This window comes from Hetaerina americana, unplaced genomic scaffold, assembly GCF_022747635.1.
Source record: "Hetaerina americana unplaced genomic scaffold, ioHetAmer1.1.p SCAF_10, whole genome shotgun sequence".
NCBI classification, from domain to species: Eukaryota; Metazoa; Arthropoda; class Insecta; order Odonata; family Calopterygidae; genus Hetaerina; species Hetaerina americana.
In genome coordinates, this window is record NW_027286070.1 from 58,616,233 (window position 1) to 58,635,943 (window position 19,711).

General features: G+C 36.9%; 1 protein-coding gene across 1 annotated transcript in view; it reads left to right on the forward strand.

Annotated features, from left to right (window-relative positions):
- The first annotated feature begins 352 nt into the window (after positions 1–352).
- The window catches only part of LOC139700157 (BTB/POZ domain-containing protein 7), a 58,393-nt gene continuing 39,034 nt past the window's right edge, over positions 353–19,711 (forward strand). Inside the window, exons 1-7 of the mRNA XM_071598721.1 lie at positions 353–649; positions 807–981; positions 1,329–1,518; positions 9,237–9,443; positions 12,710–12,876; positions 17,250–17,709; positions 18,997–19,144. Of these exons, the coding sequence (XP_071454822.1) occupies positions 875–981; positions 1,329–1,518; positions 9,237–9,443; positions 12,710–12,876; positions 17,250–17,709; positions 18,997–19,144 (1,279 nt within the window). The 5' untranslated portion in view covers positions 353–649; positions 807–874. The remainder of the gene's footprint in view (positions 650–806; positions 982–1,328; positions 1,519–9,236; positions 9,444–12,709; positions 12,877–17,249; positions 17,710–18,996; positions 19,145–19,711) is intronic.

The window sequence follows — 19,711 nt, forward strand, 5'->3', positions numbered from 1 at the left end:
GGCCCGAACGGTTTGAGTAGTTAAGGCAAACATCCTTCCTAAGAGTTACTCGAGGGCTAATCTTGCTCTTCTGCACGAACAATATAATATGGCCGACAGCTGAAAGATCATTATTAGAAAACAAATGAACAATGTAATATGAACATATTATTATCAACATAAATTAACCTAGATTTCCCATTTAAATATCATATAAATTAATTTAGAACCTAGCCGTATTTTTTTATTTTGCAAATGGTTTAGTTCAGCCCAAGAAAAAAATATTTGGAAATTGTACTGAAGTCAATATGGCGGCTAGGTATTGGTGTTTATGTTTCGTGTTTGGATTATTAATTGTGCAGAAGAAGTGCATTTTAAGCCATTTGCAATGAATATTTATCTTGTGTGTAAGTGCGCGTGAGTTGTATTTGTTACTGTCATGTTTCATTTCTCGAAATGACTAACAGTGATGAAGAACCACGTAGGTTGTTCAGTGTATGGAAGTGAATGTAGTAATTAGCTAATGGAATACAACGAAGTGCAATCGTTATTTGTACCTAGTTATTGCAGTTTTTGCATATAATGCATTAGGCCAGAGCATTTCTTAGGTTTATATATTGGACACTTGTACTAAATGTGGTCTTCTAAGAAGTGATTTTTCACGACTGGAGTGAGTTCATGTTTCATTTTATAAAATTATTTGACTGTTTCTTAAATAATATCGGGATGTGTACTTTTGATACTGCATCAGTCCATTTGAGTGTAAATTGAACACATTCATGATTTGTTCGTAAAGAGTTAATTAATGAAAGGTCATTAAATCACAGGGTATGTTAGAGTTCGTACACAATACAGATAATCATCGGTGATTACATCGAGGCATCGTTCTGTGAGGATGGGGGCGTCAGCTTCTGGTTTGCTTCCATCAGAGTCTTCCTCTCCTCCAAGTCGTTCGATGATCACCCCATCAACCACATCTGAGCACCTGGCTGGAATAGTCAGGTAAGAACTGTAGTCTCATATGCCCACCTTAGATCATAATGGACGATACTGAAATTGCAATATTTTTGGTTAATTGACACTGTAGTGTATAAAAGAACCATTGCTCAAAACAATATGAAGGATAATTTGTATTAAATAATTATTGGTGAATAACATTACCCATGATATTGAGTATACGTGTAGAAATTTCAAGAAGTTTCAAGCAGTAGTTTTAGCGCTTAATTTTATATTTACGCAGTTATTTAGTAATTTTAATTCGTGGTAGTGATTTCCTTGAAGTGTCGAATGTGTCAATGTTCTTATGCTGGTTCATCAGAGCGGCTCATACCATGATTAATTTTATTTAGAGAGCGAAAGAAAAAAGTCACTGGATTTGCAACTCTTCGCAAGAAATTTATCAGAAGACGGCGTTCGTCCAAAGCCTGTGACCATGCCAGAGTTCTCCGTGAATTAGTGTCAGATTGGTCTGGGGCCGACCTTTGCCGCCTTCTCCAGGGTTATGAAGCCTTAGCAGCTCTTAAGGATCTTCATGTTCAGGTAATTATTCTAGCATGGCATCAATTTTTCATATATATATATATATATGTATAATTTATTGGCTTCTGATAACTATCATAAAACCGTGGTGTACTTCGATAAAATACCCCCTTAAAGTTAACAACACCTCATTCCCAAGCCAGTGACAAACCTGGCCTGCTACACCTTCCTTTATAAGTACTCTCCTGCGGAGCTTTCAGGAGAGGGAGTTTGTCTTTGGAAAAGGTACTTATTGCTTAAATTTCCCAGTCTGGGCATTTATTTTCTTGGTACATAACCAAACAATGTGATAATAAAATTTTTCGTCCATCCTGTTGAATCATGCCACCAAAATATTTATTCTCTCCACTAAGTATATCATTGATGACTTTACTGATGTAACTCCAATAGCATTTGTACTTGTGTCGGCCTGGAATATTTGCAAGCAATGTGATGTGTTCCATACATGTCTCAAATATGTCTTTTAGGAACCAATAAACATCAGTCAATCAGGACGAGTTCTTGTACCAAAATCTGTATAATATCTAGGATACTCTATAGATTTTGGGTTCATCGCTAGACAAGAAGACTCTGCCTACTGCAGTTGTTGACCTGTAATTAATATGTAATTCAGATGTTTTATGCAACTTTTATGGCTGCAGGTTCTACCCCATCCACATCTCTTGGTGAACTTAACATAGGGTTGCATGACTCATGCATTACCCTTGTTGGCTTGTCACAGGATGCTTCTAGTTTTTATTTTGGAAAAAATCTGTTCTGAATTGAGGAAATGTGGCAAAATAGCAAGAAAAGTCTTGACTATGTAAATTGCCGCAACTCTACTTAAAGGTCCCTTTCAATTCCAGAATCCCCTCATTCTGTAAAATTTATTTTTGTAGAAGTGTGATTTTTATTCGCATTAACTTGAGACCAAATTCAAAAGTCAGTGTATAGTTTGTACTTTGGTTATTCTAGTTAAGAAATCACACAATTTTATTTCCATGTGAGGTGAGCATCACCATTTTGTCACTTTTTTATTATTAGGCATTAATAAACGTGATGTCTTTTTAATTTTATATTAATTACTGTCATATGTTGTGAATTTTTTTTCTAATCAGATAAAAATCATCTTAAAATAAGTGCACTGCTTGGAACTCATATACATACCTAGTTCTTATATTTGATTAAATCATATTTTTAACCCCATATGATATAGTTTGTGAATGTGTTATGTTGACTATAGAACTATTTGATCAAGTTAAGTTCACTCCTGCTATGGCATGTATTGATGTTTATAGAGGCATTACCATCCTTTGTTTTGTGTTTACATTGGCTTCAATATAGGATGTATTGTTTGTTATACCATGCTTGAGGTGCTATCAACAGGGATGCAAATGAAGTGGGAGAATTGATGGATGTATCAGTTTTCACCTGGATCAGGCATAAACTCCTAAAATGTTTTGAGTAATCAGGAAAGGCTGCATACTATATTTTTAAAAGTGGCCTTGTTGGGCGCCAGTAGAACTAACTCAGAATTAAGTCTTTGAAAAAACAAAATGACAATGAAGATATTTAAATACAATTTATTGTGCTTATCTTTGAATATGACTCTCATAAGCTAGAGCTTGTTGATGAAGTCACGTCAGTACTGGGATTTTATTTGGCTTGTGAGTAATTTTTCCTCCCATGTTAGTACGTAAAGGAATACTTTCTTTCCGCAATGAGAATGTAATGTTAACTTTCATTTGAATTAATAAAGGGTAATGTTTGTTTACTTTTTTGATGTTTTCTATTGAAGTTGGCTCAGGAAGTATATCAAAAAAATCTCAAATGAACTCTGACCCAGTTATTATTGGAAAATCCCCGTTAATATTGCTAATTGCTGTAAGAGTTTACTATGACTACTAAAAGACTAATACTAATCATAAACAAATTCTTATGAGATCATTGTCTCTTTGATATCTGTAGATGGGCAACACTGTTGCATTAAGTGCATGACATAATATTATAGCAGGTTTTCATAGCCTTTTGTTGGCCCTAATTCCTTGACCTTTTATAATGTAATTTATTCATTAATCATTTCAGCCCTTCATATGCTTGTGCCCATTGATTATTGGTTTTGTTGGCAATTAGCTTTACAATTTATTCCATTTTACAATACATTTTGATTGTGTTGGCAATCACAATTTGTACATCTCATGCTGTTCCACACTTCATATCCTTGAATACTGTCTCATAACTGTCAAATACATGCATTGATTCACACTTGCTCTTTTTCTTCTTGAAACTTTTGATGTTCCTGAATTACTCTAAAATCATATTAACCCATGGGTTTGTGTGTTTACCCCTTCCTTTCAAATCATTTACTCTTCTCTCATTTATTTGTATCAAGTTGTTAATTTAACTGCCATCTATTTACGCAACATGGCTAATTTAGGGAAGTAATGAAATTGGGAATGTTGAAGCCAAATAGTATAGAGGATAAAAAAGTGATGTATTGTGAAAATTAAATAAAACAGTTGGCATGGGTGTAGTAATTTCAATAGGATTTGTCTGCAGAATCAATGAGGACTATGGCATGAGCTAAGAAAGGAATACCTAATAATTAGATAAAAATTAGGTCATGTGTTGAAGGCTTTAGGGTATAGAAATGCCCTAGGAATTATCTGTGAAAGAAGGTTTCCACTTTGGTGGAATTTCAGGATAATAACCTAAATCTGAAGAAATGCTACTTTTGCCCTGATAGTTATCACGAGGAAAATAATGCTAAGAGACCAGTAAACTTTTATTGCATTCGTCAGTTGGGAGGAATCATTGTCAAAATAGAATATTTAGTATCTTCAGCTTCACCCAAACTGTGTGATTTTTCAATTAACAGATATTCCTGGACACAAGGAAAGGAACTGCTTCTGCCACCCTGGCATGTGAATTTCACATGCCTTTGGGCTTAGTATTGGGTGAGCTCTACCTCACCTATTAAACCAACCTTTGGGTTGATTACTGTGGTGGTGGTCAATATTAGGCAATAATAGTTATCAATTGGGTAAAAAGGAAAGAAAATATTTGTCGCTAGAGGAAAAGCAAGGCCCCCCGGCAGATTAGGATCCTCCCTAAGTACAGGAATGTCATCTAGATGTTTTTTGGTGCAATATTTTTGAATATGGTATCATGGTATCTCACTTAGAGGTTTTTGTCAATTTAAACAAAGGCGGCACATCACAAATGTGAAATTAATTTGCTACAATTCAAAATAATTGACTCAATTGATGAAATATTTGACAAAAAACTCCTCCAACTCTTTCTCTGGGCTGCTCAAGGGAGCACAGTAAAAGTGTGCAGATAATTAGTGTCATTTAAGAGTCAGGAGCCTGCCTACCCAGCACACACTTCGATTGTAAATGATACTAGTGTGTGTGAACTTCCATGAATGCAAGTATACATTGTGAATGCAAATAACTGCTGAAGGTGCCACATTGGTTACTTTAATGGAGTTATCTGCCAATGTTCATTGAAATGCATTAATTTCATGCTGTAGAAATCGTTTACCTGAAGAGTGACTCAAACCTGGATCCCCCAATCACCAGCTTAGTGCTTAAAAATATTCTGCAACCAAGGCTTTCCCTTAAACTGTGAATTTCATGTATAAAGTTACAATTTAAATAGGTGCCTCGGCACATAGTGTAAGTGTACCCATTTTTTCTTTTGAATGTGATGTATGAACAAACGAAATTCGCTCAACTGATGGAAAATCCTCAATTTTATTCATGTGTTGATTGAAATATTCTGTTTCCCCGAGGATTATCCAAAGTTGCTGCATACAGCTGTATTCCTAGGCTTCCCATTTTTTATCAATCAAATGTATGTTATAAGCCTTTCCTAACAAGGTCAACACACGTACAATGTGTGTTACAGTGCAGGATGAGAAAGGTGAATTGAAAATGAAGTTGGTGAATGAAGTTGAACCACTTGGAACACTTCTACAATAAAAAAGGGCTTTGTTAAACAGCAATTATACCTTAGTGTACTCTTGAGAAATGTGTTCAAGAATATGCTATTTTAAGGACAGTATTGGAAATTGCAGTTTAGACTTTCAAGTTAAGTAAAATTATAGGACAAAATGCTAAAACAGAACTGTAAAAAGTAAAAATCAATAGTGCTAATTTAATATGAAAAATATAAAAATAATTGAAAAATAATACTCTAGGACTTCAAATTGCAGGGGAAAAATTGGGTGCATTGCATTTAACTGAGGATGTGACAGCAGTAGCTGAGAAAGAAGGGAATGTGAGGAGAACATTTTTTTTAAAGAAAAGTATTATATATTTAAGAAATACAAGTTTCATGTAATGTTCTGTGATAGAATAAGAGAATAAAAGGGAGCACACATAAAAGTAGACTTATCAGAATGTAGTTATATTATTTGGGATGTAGGATCATGAGTAATGGTGAATGTAAGAGGGCAATAGAGATTTCAATAAGACAAAAATTTACTAGTTACATTGAATATAATTCTTGAGATAAGACCACTAATCATCAAAACCTCAAGGAGCATGAGGAAAATACTGAAAAGACAAATGGATGACCTCATCAAAAATATTTCAAAACGTTATGGAAAAAGTTGTGACTGGCAAAGCAAAGGAAAAGGACAACAGAGGAAGATGCTGAATATAATAGAAAGTATAATAGTACGTGAATAGGAATAAATATGAACATATGAAGATAGTAAGAATTAGGAGAGTGGAGAGCTTCACAGTAGGCCAATGTTGACATCTTTATGACACCCGCTTGATGAGTTCAAGTGTTTCTTAAATGGCCACACTTAAAAATCAACTGAGAAAAATCTGTCTTATGAGAACAGGCCCAGAACAGCTTTCCAGACCAGGGTATTTTGATTATCCAGTAAGAGTGTTATTTTTATAAACAGTGGTCGACTGTTAGTTAGTTTTTGATGGACCGAGGGGATCAGGGCTTCTGAGGCCAAAGTAGGCCAGAGGGTCACTGACTCCTTATCCAAGAAACTTCAACTGAGTGAATTGGTGTACCTTTTGTAGTTAATGCTCTCCAGCTTAAATTATTAACTTTCATTAACTTCCTTGTTCACCTTTGTTTAGATTTATTTTCATGTTATATCTTTCAAACTGGTTTGTGATTCACTCAGCAATGACTGCAATATCTTGGCCGGCTGTCCGTTTAAAGCTTAGTCATCTTCATAACTGATTGAGTTGATTAGTTACCCACCTACTTTCATTCCTTTTCCATCTCTTCTCAAGCCTTTTTCAACTTTAGCTCTTTTTATGCATGGAAAGCATATTGAGCAGCCATTTAACTTCCCTGCCTATTATGGCTAGGATAGTCATTCATTTTTGTAAGTTGGGGAAAAGATTAGAACTCTCAATCAAACCAAAAACGTGGAAAAGGGCTAAAGAAATAGTATGGAATTTAATTTGAACCATATGATACGAGAATCGCTAAGTTTTGATGAGAATGATGTTCCTCTTAGTTGTGAAATCAGTTTGTGTTCCCTGCACTCACTCATGCATGAGCCGGCCATAGCCAAAACTAAAGCTTAACCAATTTCAGTTTTGCCTGTGCCTTGTGAAGTAAAAAATGCCTAATTAGATTCCAAGCACCTGCAAGAAAAATCAGGAAAATTTGAAGAAAGGTCAGAATGGGACTCTGTGAAATTGTTGGAATTATTACTGATCAAACAGTCTTCAGGCTGAATTCCTCCCTTTATCCATCCTCATCCAATGGATGAAAACGGAAGCTCTTCCTTCCACATTCTTTGATAACATTTCTGTCATTCTACAGCCATGTGTTCTATTCTCATGACTTTTTTTTGTTTTAATTTCCCTTTAATGCCTTTTCTCTTTCACTATCAAGTATTACTGGGTCTAAGCTATTGTCATCTTATTTATTTGTTTGACTGAACTCAATGGATTAATGTCTTTACATATGTATCCATAACCTAAGCTCGTGGAGCTGAGACAAATGATTTACCATTTCTTCTGTTTTAAGAAATCCGCACCTCTGCTGCACTCATTCAGGATTTTATCCTTTTGTGCTCCTTCATTTTCATTCCAGTTAAAGCTATTATTATTCCACTTTATTTTTTTATTAATTTTATTCTTCCTTTTTGTCTTCTGTAATTTGAAATTATGCTTCATCCACTAAATTATGACCTGAACTCAAATTCACTCCCAGGCCTATGTGAATATATGATACTGTTGCTAATGTCTGCCTAATCATAATATGTATAATCTACCTTATGTTTACTTATATCTCCCAGCATTTTCCATGTGTACCTACATCTATTTTGGAATATGAACCAGGTGTTGTGTGTTATAACCTATTTCTCCCACAAAACCGATTTTATTCTTCACCATCATTCCTTGTTCCTCAATCATGCTCTTCTACCTCTCTCCAATCTCCCCCCCCCCCCCAATCACACTCCAGTCCATCATCACTATGAAGCATTTCCTTTCAAGGACACCCACAATTATTTCCTCTAATTGATCAAATTCACTGATCTTTCTCTCTACTTGTCAGCATATAAAGCTGAATAAGAACCTAGTTCATGGGATGAGGTTTTATGTGAACTTTTAATATTATATCACTCGCCTTATCAATGTTTTACACTCATCTTTATACGTATTTATTCTATATTATTTTTTCCCCAAGATGGCTCTCTTCCCCTCTGTTGACTCGGTAACTATTGCTTCAGTTATCCCTGCAAATATTTTCCTCTCGCCTTCTACAGTCCTAAAATGGCTGCATTTCCTTTCCATCATTTGCCTGATGATTCTGGCCTCAATACCATCCTTTCATTCCAAGCCCCATTACTCACTGCACAAACAGGCCAGCTTTTCTGTACTGCCCTTAGAAAATGTCCATATTTCCTACTTCGTAGGCTAGATTTTTCTGAGATGTGAGTATTGATGACAAAGAAAATAAGATGGCTAAAGAAGAAAACCATCCTGTGGCATTAATGAGTACATATGAGGACTGTCGCATGCCTGCCATCTGATGTTATTAAAGATTGAAATACAGGCAGGGAAAGCTTACGATATTTTGCAGTTGGAGTGGGAGAAATAGCGGATGAAGTGAGGATAGGAAATTGATGCACTATAAACTAGTTTGTGGAATAGATAGGTGGGGTAGATGGTGAAAATGGAGAGTCAGTCAAAATCTATGTCGGCTATATTGAATGATATGGAAAAGATTCTCCTATTCGTAGGTGCTTTCACTTAAGTTGGAAGCAGCTTTAATTCATCTCATGATTGCCCTTTCTCTGTATACAGTTTGTAATGGTATGGAATCCTGGAACATGCATCTCAAAGTGCCCAGCCAATTTACGAGTCATTTTTCTCCACAAGTTCATTAAATAAATTGTCTCAACAATTAATGCATTTCAAAGGATATGTGGTCATCATATCATGTGTCATTTTCCATTCTTTTTGGTTTTTGGAAGGATTGCATTGCCTTGTAGCTTTTAAAAAGCGGTGGTAGTTAATCAAAATGCTCATGAGAAATAATGACCTGAGTGACGTCATGTAAGATTTTTCTGTTTAAGGAAAGTAAATAATTCGATCAATATGTGTGTAGATGTTCCATTAGTATGTTTAACATAGTTAATGAACCACCATATATGTATACATACTTAATATTTTTTAGATTGTTTACTGCAGCTCTTCAGAGGATGGTGTATTTATTAATAATAAATTTTGTTTTTCTAACAGGCTGAGCTGGCTCGCCCACCTGCCCCTTCCCGTCACAGAGACTTGGCCCGACTACTTGAGGGAGGACAGTGTGCTGATGTTGAACTAACTTTTCGAGGAGCCCGTTTCCCTGCCCACCGGGCAATTTTAGCTGCAAGATGCCCAAGGCTACGTCACTTACTTGCCTCGGCCACCATCCCCCCACAGTCCCCTGGAACATTACCCCAGGTAATATTTCATTTTCTCTCCTCATTTGTCTTCTAGTAGCAATAACCGAAATTACAGCATACTGCAGACTCAAATCTGAAAGTCAATATAAGATGAAACTACTATTTATATGAGAAATAGTTAGTCATTATATGATAATATATATTTGTTAAAAATGTAATTTACCATAAAATGAGGGATTTGGGAATTACTTTTTTTTGGTTATCAAATTAGGAATTAAATATCAAGTAATTCTCAATCAAGAATGATCAGGTTCTGATTGGTTATGTTTTTCTATTAATGGAAAATTATCATTTAATAATTGACCAACAATAAGTGTGCCAACACAATATTTAGGAAAGGGCAGCTGTTAATGGACAAAATAGCTGATATTATAAAATAATACAATATTACCGCTGACTATTCATTCTATTTTTTCCAAAACAAATGTTTTATATTTAATGAAAAGTACAGGGTATTGTCAATAATAGAAATTGTACAATACTTCATCTCAATTGTAGAATTTGATGTATGGCATCACTTGATGAAATCTGATGCCTGCATAATTTCCTGTTTTATTCTATTGCATTTAGAATGTTACTGGGATTTTTATATAGTGTACTAGATAACTGCTTGAGTGAAATGGCTGCAATGACCTCTGGGTCTTAAATGCTAAGGGAATTCACAAGGATTCAAACCTTGACAAATCAATTCTATATTCACTGAATGTATGTACCTATAGCTACAAAAATGTGTGATAGGTCAAGTATGGATGTTTACCTCAACTGGCTAGAACCAGTTGTGAAGTGATGCTATAGTTATGAAAAGATACGTACAGGTTGTGCAAAATAAATCAAGAGCTAGTTATAATCGATGCATGGAATGTGTGAAGTTCATATTAAGTAGTCCGAAGTCTTCGTGGAAATTTAATGAAGTGCAGAATTAGGGGCAATATTATGAATGTACCTTATTTTTAAACATACTACCTTGATCAAAAAGTTCCCGGAATAACCACCGTGTGGCGCTCCCATCGTTCCGATTTGAGTTCTGTTTTTTTTGTTAAATTGGTACATCTGTTGTTGATATTCCCTTTAAATCTTAGTGTCATAACTTGACATTTGCAAAAGTTACGGTCGGTTTTCAGTATGTCCATCAGTGCTTCCTGCGATTTTTCCATTACTTCCTCTCGGCTGCTAAAACGCGTTCCCTGTAATGGTTTTTTAACTCGATTGAACAGAAAGAAGTCACAGGGAGCCAAATCAGGTGAATTCGGTGGCTGTTGGATGGTATTTGTTGCATTTTTCGTCAAAAAATTACGAATAATGATAGCACTGTGCGACGGTGCGTTATCATGGTGCAAAATCCACGAGTTTTCTGCCCACATTTCTGGTCTCTTTCGGCGAATTGCTTCACGCAAACGTCTCATAACGCCCAAATAATACTCTTTGTTTACTGTCTGGCCTTCTGGCAAAAATTCATGATGCACTACACCGTTGTAATCCATGAAAACCGTCAGCATTGCCTTCTTTTTTGACTGAAAACGACGTGGTTTTTTTGGTCTCGGCTCATTTGGTGAACGCCATTCACTTGCCTGATGTCTGGATTGCGTGTCGTACTCATAAACCCACGTCTCGTCTCCAGTAATGATCCTTTTGATGAATGTGGGATCGGATTCAGCCTCGCAAATCATGTCTTTTGCGACGTCAACACGGTCTCTTTTTTGCATGAAATTGAGGTCTTTTGGCTCTGCTACACGACGGAAACCCAAATCATTAACCACAATGTCTTGGGCGGATCCATAGGCAATGTTCAAGTCCTCCGCTATTTCTCTGATGGTTAATTTGCGGTTATTGACCAACATTTCTTTTACTTTATCAATTTTTTCACCGACTTTCGATGTCGATGGTCTGCCACTGCGTTCATCATCTTCGATTGACTCACGACCACTTCTGAACCGCTCGTGTCACTGGTAAACGACCGTTTTTTTTAGAGAATCGTTGCCGAAACACTTTTCCAACATTTCCAACGTCCGTGCGCCACTAAATCCGTTTTTTACGCAAAATTTAATACAAGTTCGTTGTTGCAAATTTAAATCCATTTCTGAAATTGTAAAAAATCGCCAACACACACAGAGATAGATGTACTCTTGGCTACGTAACTTTTGCAAATGTCAAGTTATGACACTAAGATTTAAAGGGAATATCAACAACAGATGTACCAATTTAACAAAAAAAACAGAACTCAAATCGGAACGATGGGAGCGCCACACGGTGGTTATTCCGGGAACTTTTTGATCAAGGTAGTATCTCTTTGACCTCATAAATATGCACTGTATATTTCATAGGTGGTAGAGGCCCAGGTAAATATCATCACTCTTAATCGCTCTCCCCAAAAGTAAATATTACACATTAAAACAATAATTTAAAGTGGACCAAATATGCATTTGCTATTTAATTAACCTTAATATTAAGTTTGATTTAACATAAAAGAGGCCTGACATTAACAGTGGCATCAAAGATTTCTCCATCTAGATCTATTGAAAGGTGCAACCTCAAGCGCGGGTTTTGAATTTCCACCTAGTCAACCAGGTGCAGCTGGCCATCAGAGGCCACCATCAGATTATTTCTGCTTATAAATTGAGCCATTATTCGTCAGTGCTATTTTATCTCGGCATCTATAAATTAATACATATATGTATCTTTTTTGTGATTTATCTGTACTTTTCTTCATGGCTGTCCAACTCATGATATCCTCAGACCATTTTCAGACTTATTTAGAGTTTGATACAGACATATCATCAGGTTTCCATTGCTTTGATTCAGGTGAAGTAAATGTTTTCCAACCTCATAATAATGTGCAAATTATGACTTTAGATCTCCCTTAGTTGTCATTCAATATATAAGTTCCCAAAGTGTACTTCTTTAAGCTATTACTTTGTAATAGCTGTTGCCTTTGGCCTCTTTCAGTATCGTATTTGTTGATAGATGAAGGTAATATTTTATAGGAAACAAGTGGAAAGTTCACCAAAGTAGTTATGAATTATTTTAAACCAGTTTGTGCTGAAACAAATGAGCATACAATGTAATTATATTGAACATATGTCTCCGAAAGGTGTGTGGCACATGGTGTATGGGAAAATATGTTAGTCCTCTTGTGATGTGAATCCCAATAGAGTTTCCTTGAAGTGAAAACTTCCATGAAGTTTGTGAATTTTATATTTCACAAAATTGTGAATTTCAGTTTAAGAATCCTTTTTTATTTGAATATTTTTTTTCTTTTTCAAACAGCTTCGATTGGACCCACATCTGCGCCATGGAGTTGATGTTCATCTTCTTGGTGCTTTACTGCACTTCCTGTACACTGGGGAGCCTCCTTCACACAATCCATCAGCAGAGGCTCTTTCAAGATTAGCTGATGACTTTGGTACGCCGAATCCATTAGATGCAGATCTGAGGTAAGTGTTACATGTTTGTGTACCTTTTATTTTTATGCATGGACTACTCATTGCATCAAAGTTTGGGGAACCTCTTGCTATTGTGCAAGAATATGTGCTTAAAAAGACTCAGATTATATAAAGGCATTCATGGTCATTGCGGGTATTACCAGATTTTTCCATCGATAACGTGCACCTTATGTATAATGCGCACCCAGAACTTTGTAGTTATCATGTGTAGTTATCATGAATTTGTATAGATACCACGCGCCCAGGGCTTCATAGTTATCTTGAACTTGTATAGATGCCTTGAATCTGTGTGTATATACATATATTGTGTGTAAAAAAAGTTTGTATCCGTGTACAAACAGATGGTATCAACCAATGAATACATGGAATCATAATTGCCTGTGGCTATATCTACCGTAAGTATGCAGAAGATTAGAGCCAGATGAATGAAATAAATTCCAAACAACAGAAGGATAAAAAAATAAACAATATTACAATATTTACAAGCCAACACAATATGCCAGCTAATTGCTTTTTCACTATGATTCGTTAGTCCAAACGAAATATAGGTTTGTGTGCCCTTTTATTTGCTATGTAAATTAACTTTCAGCAAATCAAATGTAAAAAAGTAAGAGAATGAATGAAATAGAATTTTCGTTTTGTTTGCTTTACTTCCCTTTGTTAGTGTCGATTAGCTTTCAGTTGTTTTAGACACCCTCCAAGTTGTATGAAAGTGCCGCCTATATGGTGATTGTTTCAAAACTGAATTGAGTTCAGCTTTTGTAATTTAGAATTTTCTCAAGGAAATAACCCAAGGAGAAGGAAATAATATGCAGCGATGTTTAAGTTTGAAGTCATCAATTACGCGAAAGAAAAAGGACATTGCAAGGTGGGGATCGGGATGGTGCGGGGGCTAACGTACCGGCTTCCCACCCAGGGTTCAAATCCCGGCGGTGTTGAATATTTTTCAGAGATATCTCAATCCCTACTTGAGGTGCTTTGTGGAGGGCACTTGGAGTGAGTACGCCGTCCGTCAGATGGGACGTTAATTTGCGGACCCCTTGGTGCCTTTCGGAAAGAGTAGGCTAATGCCGACGCCGGGTTTCTCTCCACCCTTCATCCTTTCCTGTCCATCCCCTATGGTGCAAATGACCTCAGTTGTCGGTCACCTCCCCTAAAAACTACTACCAATTTCAAGGCTGCCAGGATTTATCCATTGATAAATCTTTTGAATCAAAGTTACGTTCTAGCTGGGAAAAGTGGATGATTTGTGGTATGGAAGACTACATAGAATCGGGGAGGATTAAAAGAGTGTCTTGTGAAGAAATAAGCCAGTGGATCCTAGAAAGTTGGCTGGGTGTCTGAGGTACTTTTGTAAAAAATGGATTTGATAAAGCTTTAGGCAATATTTCAACGCCAGTGCTAGAAGATGAGGAAGAGTTAACTTCAGAGAGTGAATTTGGTGATGTGCCTGAAAAGATGACAAATGCACCTAATTCATTTAATTGTGAATCAGGTGATCTACCTATCCTATCATATTTATACGTACCTGTACGACGTACTCTATGTATACGTGAAGTACTATGTATTAGAATAAAGGTGTACTACGTATTAGAATAAATGAAGTATAGAAGTTATGTTTCATCTGTTTCTCTTAGATTAATGAGATGAAATAACTAAAACAGTAGCAGATCTGTATAAAATAGAATGCAATTAGAAAGGCATGCTTCCAGACTAATTTATTTTTGCGAGACTCTTCTTTAAATTATTGTGTACATAGGCATGTAAATGTTTGGTTTTTCAATTTTCATTAGATAATGCGGATTGTCATATTTTTGATCATCTGAACATTTTTGTATAGAAAACGTACACGTTGTCGATGGGAAAATACGGTACTAAACAAACTTCACGTAACTCCTTTTTCATAAAATGCAACATACTCTACTCAGTACGGTTTTGCTGGTTCTGCAGGTTCTTGCTTGACAATGAGTTTGCCCAAGGATAAATTCACTTTGCAATATGCTCTGTGAAAAAGCTCATGGTTCGCATAATATTTGCTTGGATTCTTAGAGACATTGCACCTTATTGGGCATTAGTGCTTCTGCAGTATATACATTTTCCTGAATTTTACTCTAGTAAACAACTGCTGCATTTCTTTGAATCTAAGGTGCACCTTTTTGGAGTCATTCTCCCCCTCAAAAATCAGGGTGCATCTTAGATTTGAGGGCACCTTAGATTTGCAGTTTAAGATTGTATGTAAGAAAGCGCAAGAGATGATATATGCAACCTGCATAATTGTGTTGTATTACTCCCAGACATTGCAACGCTGTACCAGTATATGTGGAGGCTTATTACAAGGAGGTGTAATGGAAATGAAGCAGACGTCTCAGTGATTGATTGCATAAGGAATTTTAGTAAAAGCCCAATAGCAAAAAAATTGGTGCAAAGTAATGTCATTGTTTAGGTTGCTTTGATTTGTTGTTTCGTTGCAATGTTAGGTAACCCCCTTAATTGTCATCTTCTTCATCTGAAGTGCTGGATGAATCACTTTGCTCCCACTCAGCATCTGAACAGATGAAAGATGCATGTAAATGCGTACTGAGGAGCTGGAAGAAGGGTCAGACCACTTTAATCCACGGGTATTGAAAACACGTGTGCTCCCATCATCATCGTTGGCAAAAACATCATGTTCATCATCCTCCTCCCATAGGACATCATCTTCTGTGCCATCCATCTTGTTGCTGATACAGCTCTCTTTGAAAGTCTTCACGATCTTTTCCGCAAAAAGGGTTTTCCAAGCCACAGAAACCAATCGTGTGACTTCGTTAAGAGAAGCTCGTTTGATTTTTCCTGTAGCAGTCAACTCACGCTCAGGTGCAGACAACCATGAAATATGCTGTTCTCAGAGTCGGTCTTTGAATGGCTTATTTCACCAACATCCAGTGGTTTCAAAATAGATGTCATTCCCGCAGGAATGACCAAAAGTTCTGACTTCATGCTTCTGATTTTATCTTTCACACTTTCACAAATTGAAAGATGGCCCCGGAAAGAGTCCAGTGCAAGCATAGAGGGCTGATTCGAACAGGCATCTGGTCTGGGCCCCCATACGGTTTTTAACCAATCAATCATTATTTATCCTGTCATCCAGCTTTTTTCTTGGGCCCAAACGATGACATCTTTTTGGAACGCCTCTCCTTTTGGGATCATGTTTCTTTTTAAGATAAGAAATGGTGGTAACTTCCGACTGTCAGATGTAGCAGCCAACATCACTCCTAGTTTTTCATGCCCTGTTATCTTCAGAAGAACTTCTTTGACACCCTTTCTCTCGAGCAAGTAATTTTTCAGCGTATCTAACTAAATTGCTGTCTTGTCTGCATTATTGATCTGCCCCAGCGTGAAACTCCCTTTCATTTGAAGGTCAAGCAGGTTTTTTTTGGTAAGACACCAATTTGTATTTGAAGTCCGCCGGAAGCTTCTGACAAATTGATGTTTGCCACCGCAACGTCCCCTGTTTTTTGAATGAATCATTCTGCCGATATTCGACTGGCCCTAAATTGTGTGCGAGGAATGCCCAAAGGTCTTGCTTTGTTGTTGGCTTCCTGTCCAATTCCAACATTGCTGCATTGACTTCAGGGAATCTTCAATGCTTTGGCCCAGTGAACTTCTTTCGCATAGACTTAATTGCAAAAATAGGTCTTTTTCTGATGCGATTTTCTTACATTGCACTCGCTTATATCAAATCTTGCAGCTGCTCTTCTGTTCCCATTTTCTTCTGTAAACGAGATAACCTGCCTTTTGAATTCACGGTGTATGATTCTCGCTGACACATGCAAGTTCGTGGTTCTTTGCCCATGCGGGATCACCCTGCTCTCAGGAAACTATCTAAATGAATAACCTTGAGTCCAACATTTCCCTGACCAACAAAAATCATGGCGTCACTCACTTGGGAAGTAATATGGTGCTAATATTCTCACCCTTTTCCCTTTCTTTGTGTATTTTTTGCATCTGTTCAAATGCCCTACCCCAATTCCGAGAAAGGATGACTCACTAATCCCTGCTAATCCAGTGGAACATGGGTCGCCACTTAATACTAACCAAGGGATCCCTGAAAGCCGACTACTGCTTGAGCCAAAAATATGCTGTGTCTTAGAATTGCCTGTTCACTTTTTTAGTTTTAAATTAAAAATTGGGTGTCTTAAATTCGCAGGCATCTTAGATTCAAAGAAATATGGTATTTGCTATTGTATGTATTGCAATGATTCCAGTATCTTTGGTTATTTATAAACTGATCTGATATGCTGTGGAATCCAGATATGACCAGTCAAAAAGGAGTGTTTTTTCCAGTTTTTATGGCAAACCTGATCATATGTACTATCTTTTTACAGGTACCTTCTGGAAACTGGGGACTATGCAGATGCAACCCTGGTATTCACATCAGCCACGACCACAAGTGGGATGGGTAGCAATGCAAACCAGTGTCCATTGGCTTCCCACAGTCCAAACTCATCGGCATCCTCGTCCTCACCCTCCTCCTCTGCCCATCAACCATTCTCATCAAATGCCTCCCCATCACCGCAGCCATGTTCTTCCGCTTCTGGGGTATCTTGCCCCTCCACCTCATCCCAGCCTTCCGCCCCCCAACAGCCTCATTCTGAGTATGGCTTTCACCCTCGGCTGGAGTTGCCTTGCCACAGAGCAATTCTCAGTGCTCGTTCGCCTTTCTTCCGGAATGTAATGGCAAGGCGGAGGGTCGGTGCTGTGCCCAACTCTTCAGGTGACGACCCTTCATGTGACTCACAGCAACAGCAGCACAGGGGGCCTGCCAGGATTGTTTTGGACGAATCAGTGAGTCAGCATTCATATCCTTAAGCAACTCCATTCATAACTGGATGCTGTGAATCAGGTCCAGCAGGAAAGAATATGTGTATATGTATGTGGATTACCTGAGGTGTTATTAATTTTTGTGTGGAATTTGACTGTTCACGTATCTATAAGTTCCATGCATATATTTTTTCATTAACGTTTGTGTTAAATAGCGATTATGATGTATCACTTTGTGCATCATACATGCAGTCCCTTTTTCCCCTGGAAAATATTTTAAATGCTTTGAAATGTTGACTATATAGACATTTCACTATTAAAGGCTTCTGTTTTGTACCTTACTCACATAATTTTTCCTACTCCAGTTAGAAATGTCTTCTTCCAATTGGAAATATGTGATTTCATTTGTGATTTTCAGAGTGTGATGCGTTTTTCAACTCTGTTTTACTTTTGTCAGGTTGGGACATGGAATATAGAATCTGTCTGAGAATAATATCAATATTCTGGAATCTTGTGTAATGAATAATGTTTTATCACCAATTTCTCCCCTTCCAGTTTGAAGAACACGTCATTTCTAATTTTACATATCTTTGTTGAGGAAAAGGGCCTTTTAACGCGAGGCAAGCTGAGCGACTGTCAGACACTGCCTAACTCATAAAAGATAGCAGGAAGAAAATAAATTCAGTAAATCCTTGCTAATCTAGACCTGGCTAATTTCGACTCCCATATAACCAGACAGAGTCTAGTGGTGTACTATGGGTTGCTTTTTAATGGTTTTTGCCAGGTAGCACTGCTGTACTCCACAAAAAAATAAATTGTATGAAATATGTTGGAAATATTATAAATTATATTTATATTTCAATCAGTATTCCAGCTTTACATTTAAAATTATGAATATATGTATTATTGCTCCATGAAACATAATTCATATTTTCATCTAACCACGCCATCTATTTTGCCATCCATTTGCCTTTGTCATCTATTATGACAGCATGTTTTGCGATGCAAAACATGCTGTCAAAATAGATGACAAAGTTTTGGAGAAAATTGTTGGTACATTTTTTTTAGCAAGTTTATTTTTTTTTAAATATGGGGTTCTTGCACTTCTGGGGTGTAATTACATTGTATGGAATCATTGTAAGTTTTGGTAATCTACAATGCACAAGATTAGAGGAGGTAAATGTCGAGCCAAATCCATTCATGTTCATGGGATTTAGAAGGCATATAATTTTTAATAATAATTTTTTTGTCTTGTTAATCTTAATGTACATGTGAACTAAACCCTTGTTTTCCTATTTTTTGTTTCTGCAGGTAATTCCAAAGCGTTATGCCAGAGTTCTGCTTCATGCCATATATTTAGACACTGTGGACCTTGGACTCATCCTGCGTGGTGCTAATGGCAATGGAAATGGTAGTATTGGTGAGGCTCATGCCCTTCTCTCCTCTTCATCTGCTTCTGGTGAGTAGAGGTTGATTGGCAGAAATTAACTATGGCATTCCAAGAGTCAATATACCTTGGAGACAGTACCAAATGATATTGTGGCAGTTACACACTAGTTATTGCCACTCTCCATTAATCACTGTATTCATATTTGAAAGGCTTTTCTGTCTAGTCATTAACTTGTTCCCTGCTTGAAGTCATGCCATGGAAACTTACTTCTGTGGACCAGCTGAGTGCTTCCATCTGTTCATTATTATGCCATTATTTTAGCTTTGGTATTTTGGGTTTGAATACTCTGGTGCCATTGTATCTGCAGTAGTAACAGATAAGTTTTTCCTCGCTCATGCTTCTATATTGAAGTTTATTATTTTCATCCTTGACCAATTGGCTGAAGAAACCACTTGTAAGTCAGGTAATGTGTTTATCTGGAAGGAAATCTGAGCATTAATCTAGGCAGCAGTATCTGCAAAATTAATCTTTTGAGACTAAATTAAGGCCAGCATAATGCTTTTTTGTAAGTATTAAGTTTCTTTAGCCAACTACAGCTGTTATTTAATGTCAAAGAATTTGGTATAAAAGGACCCA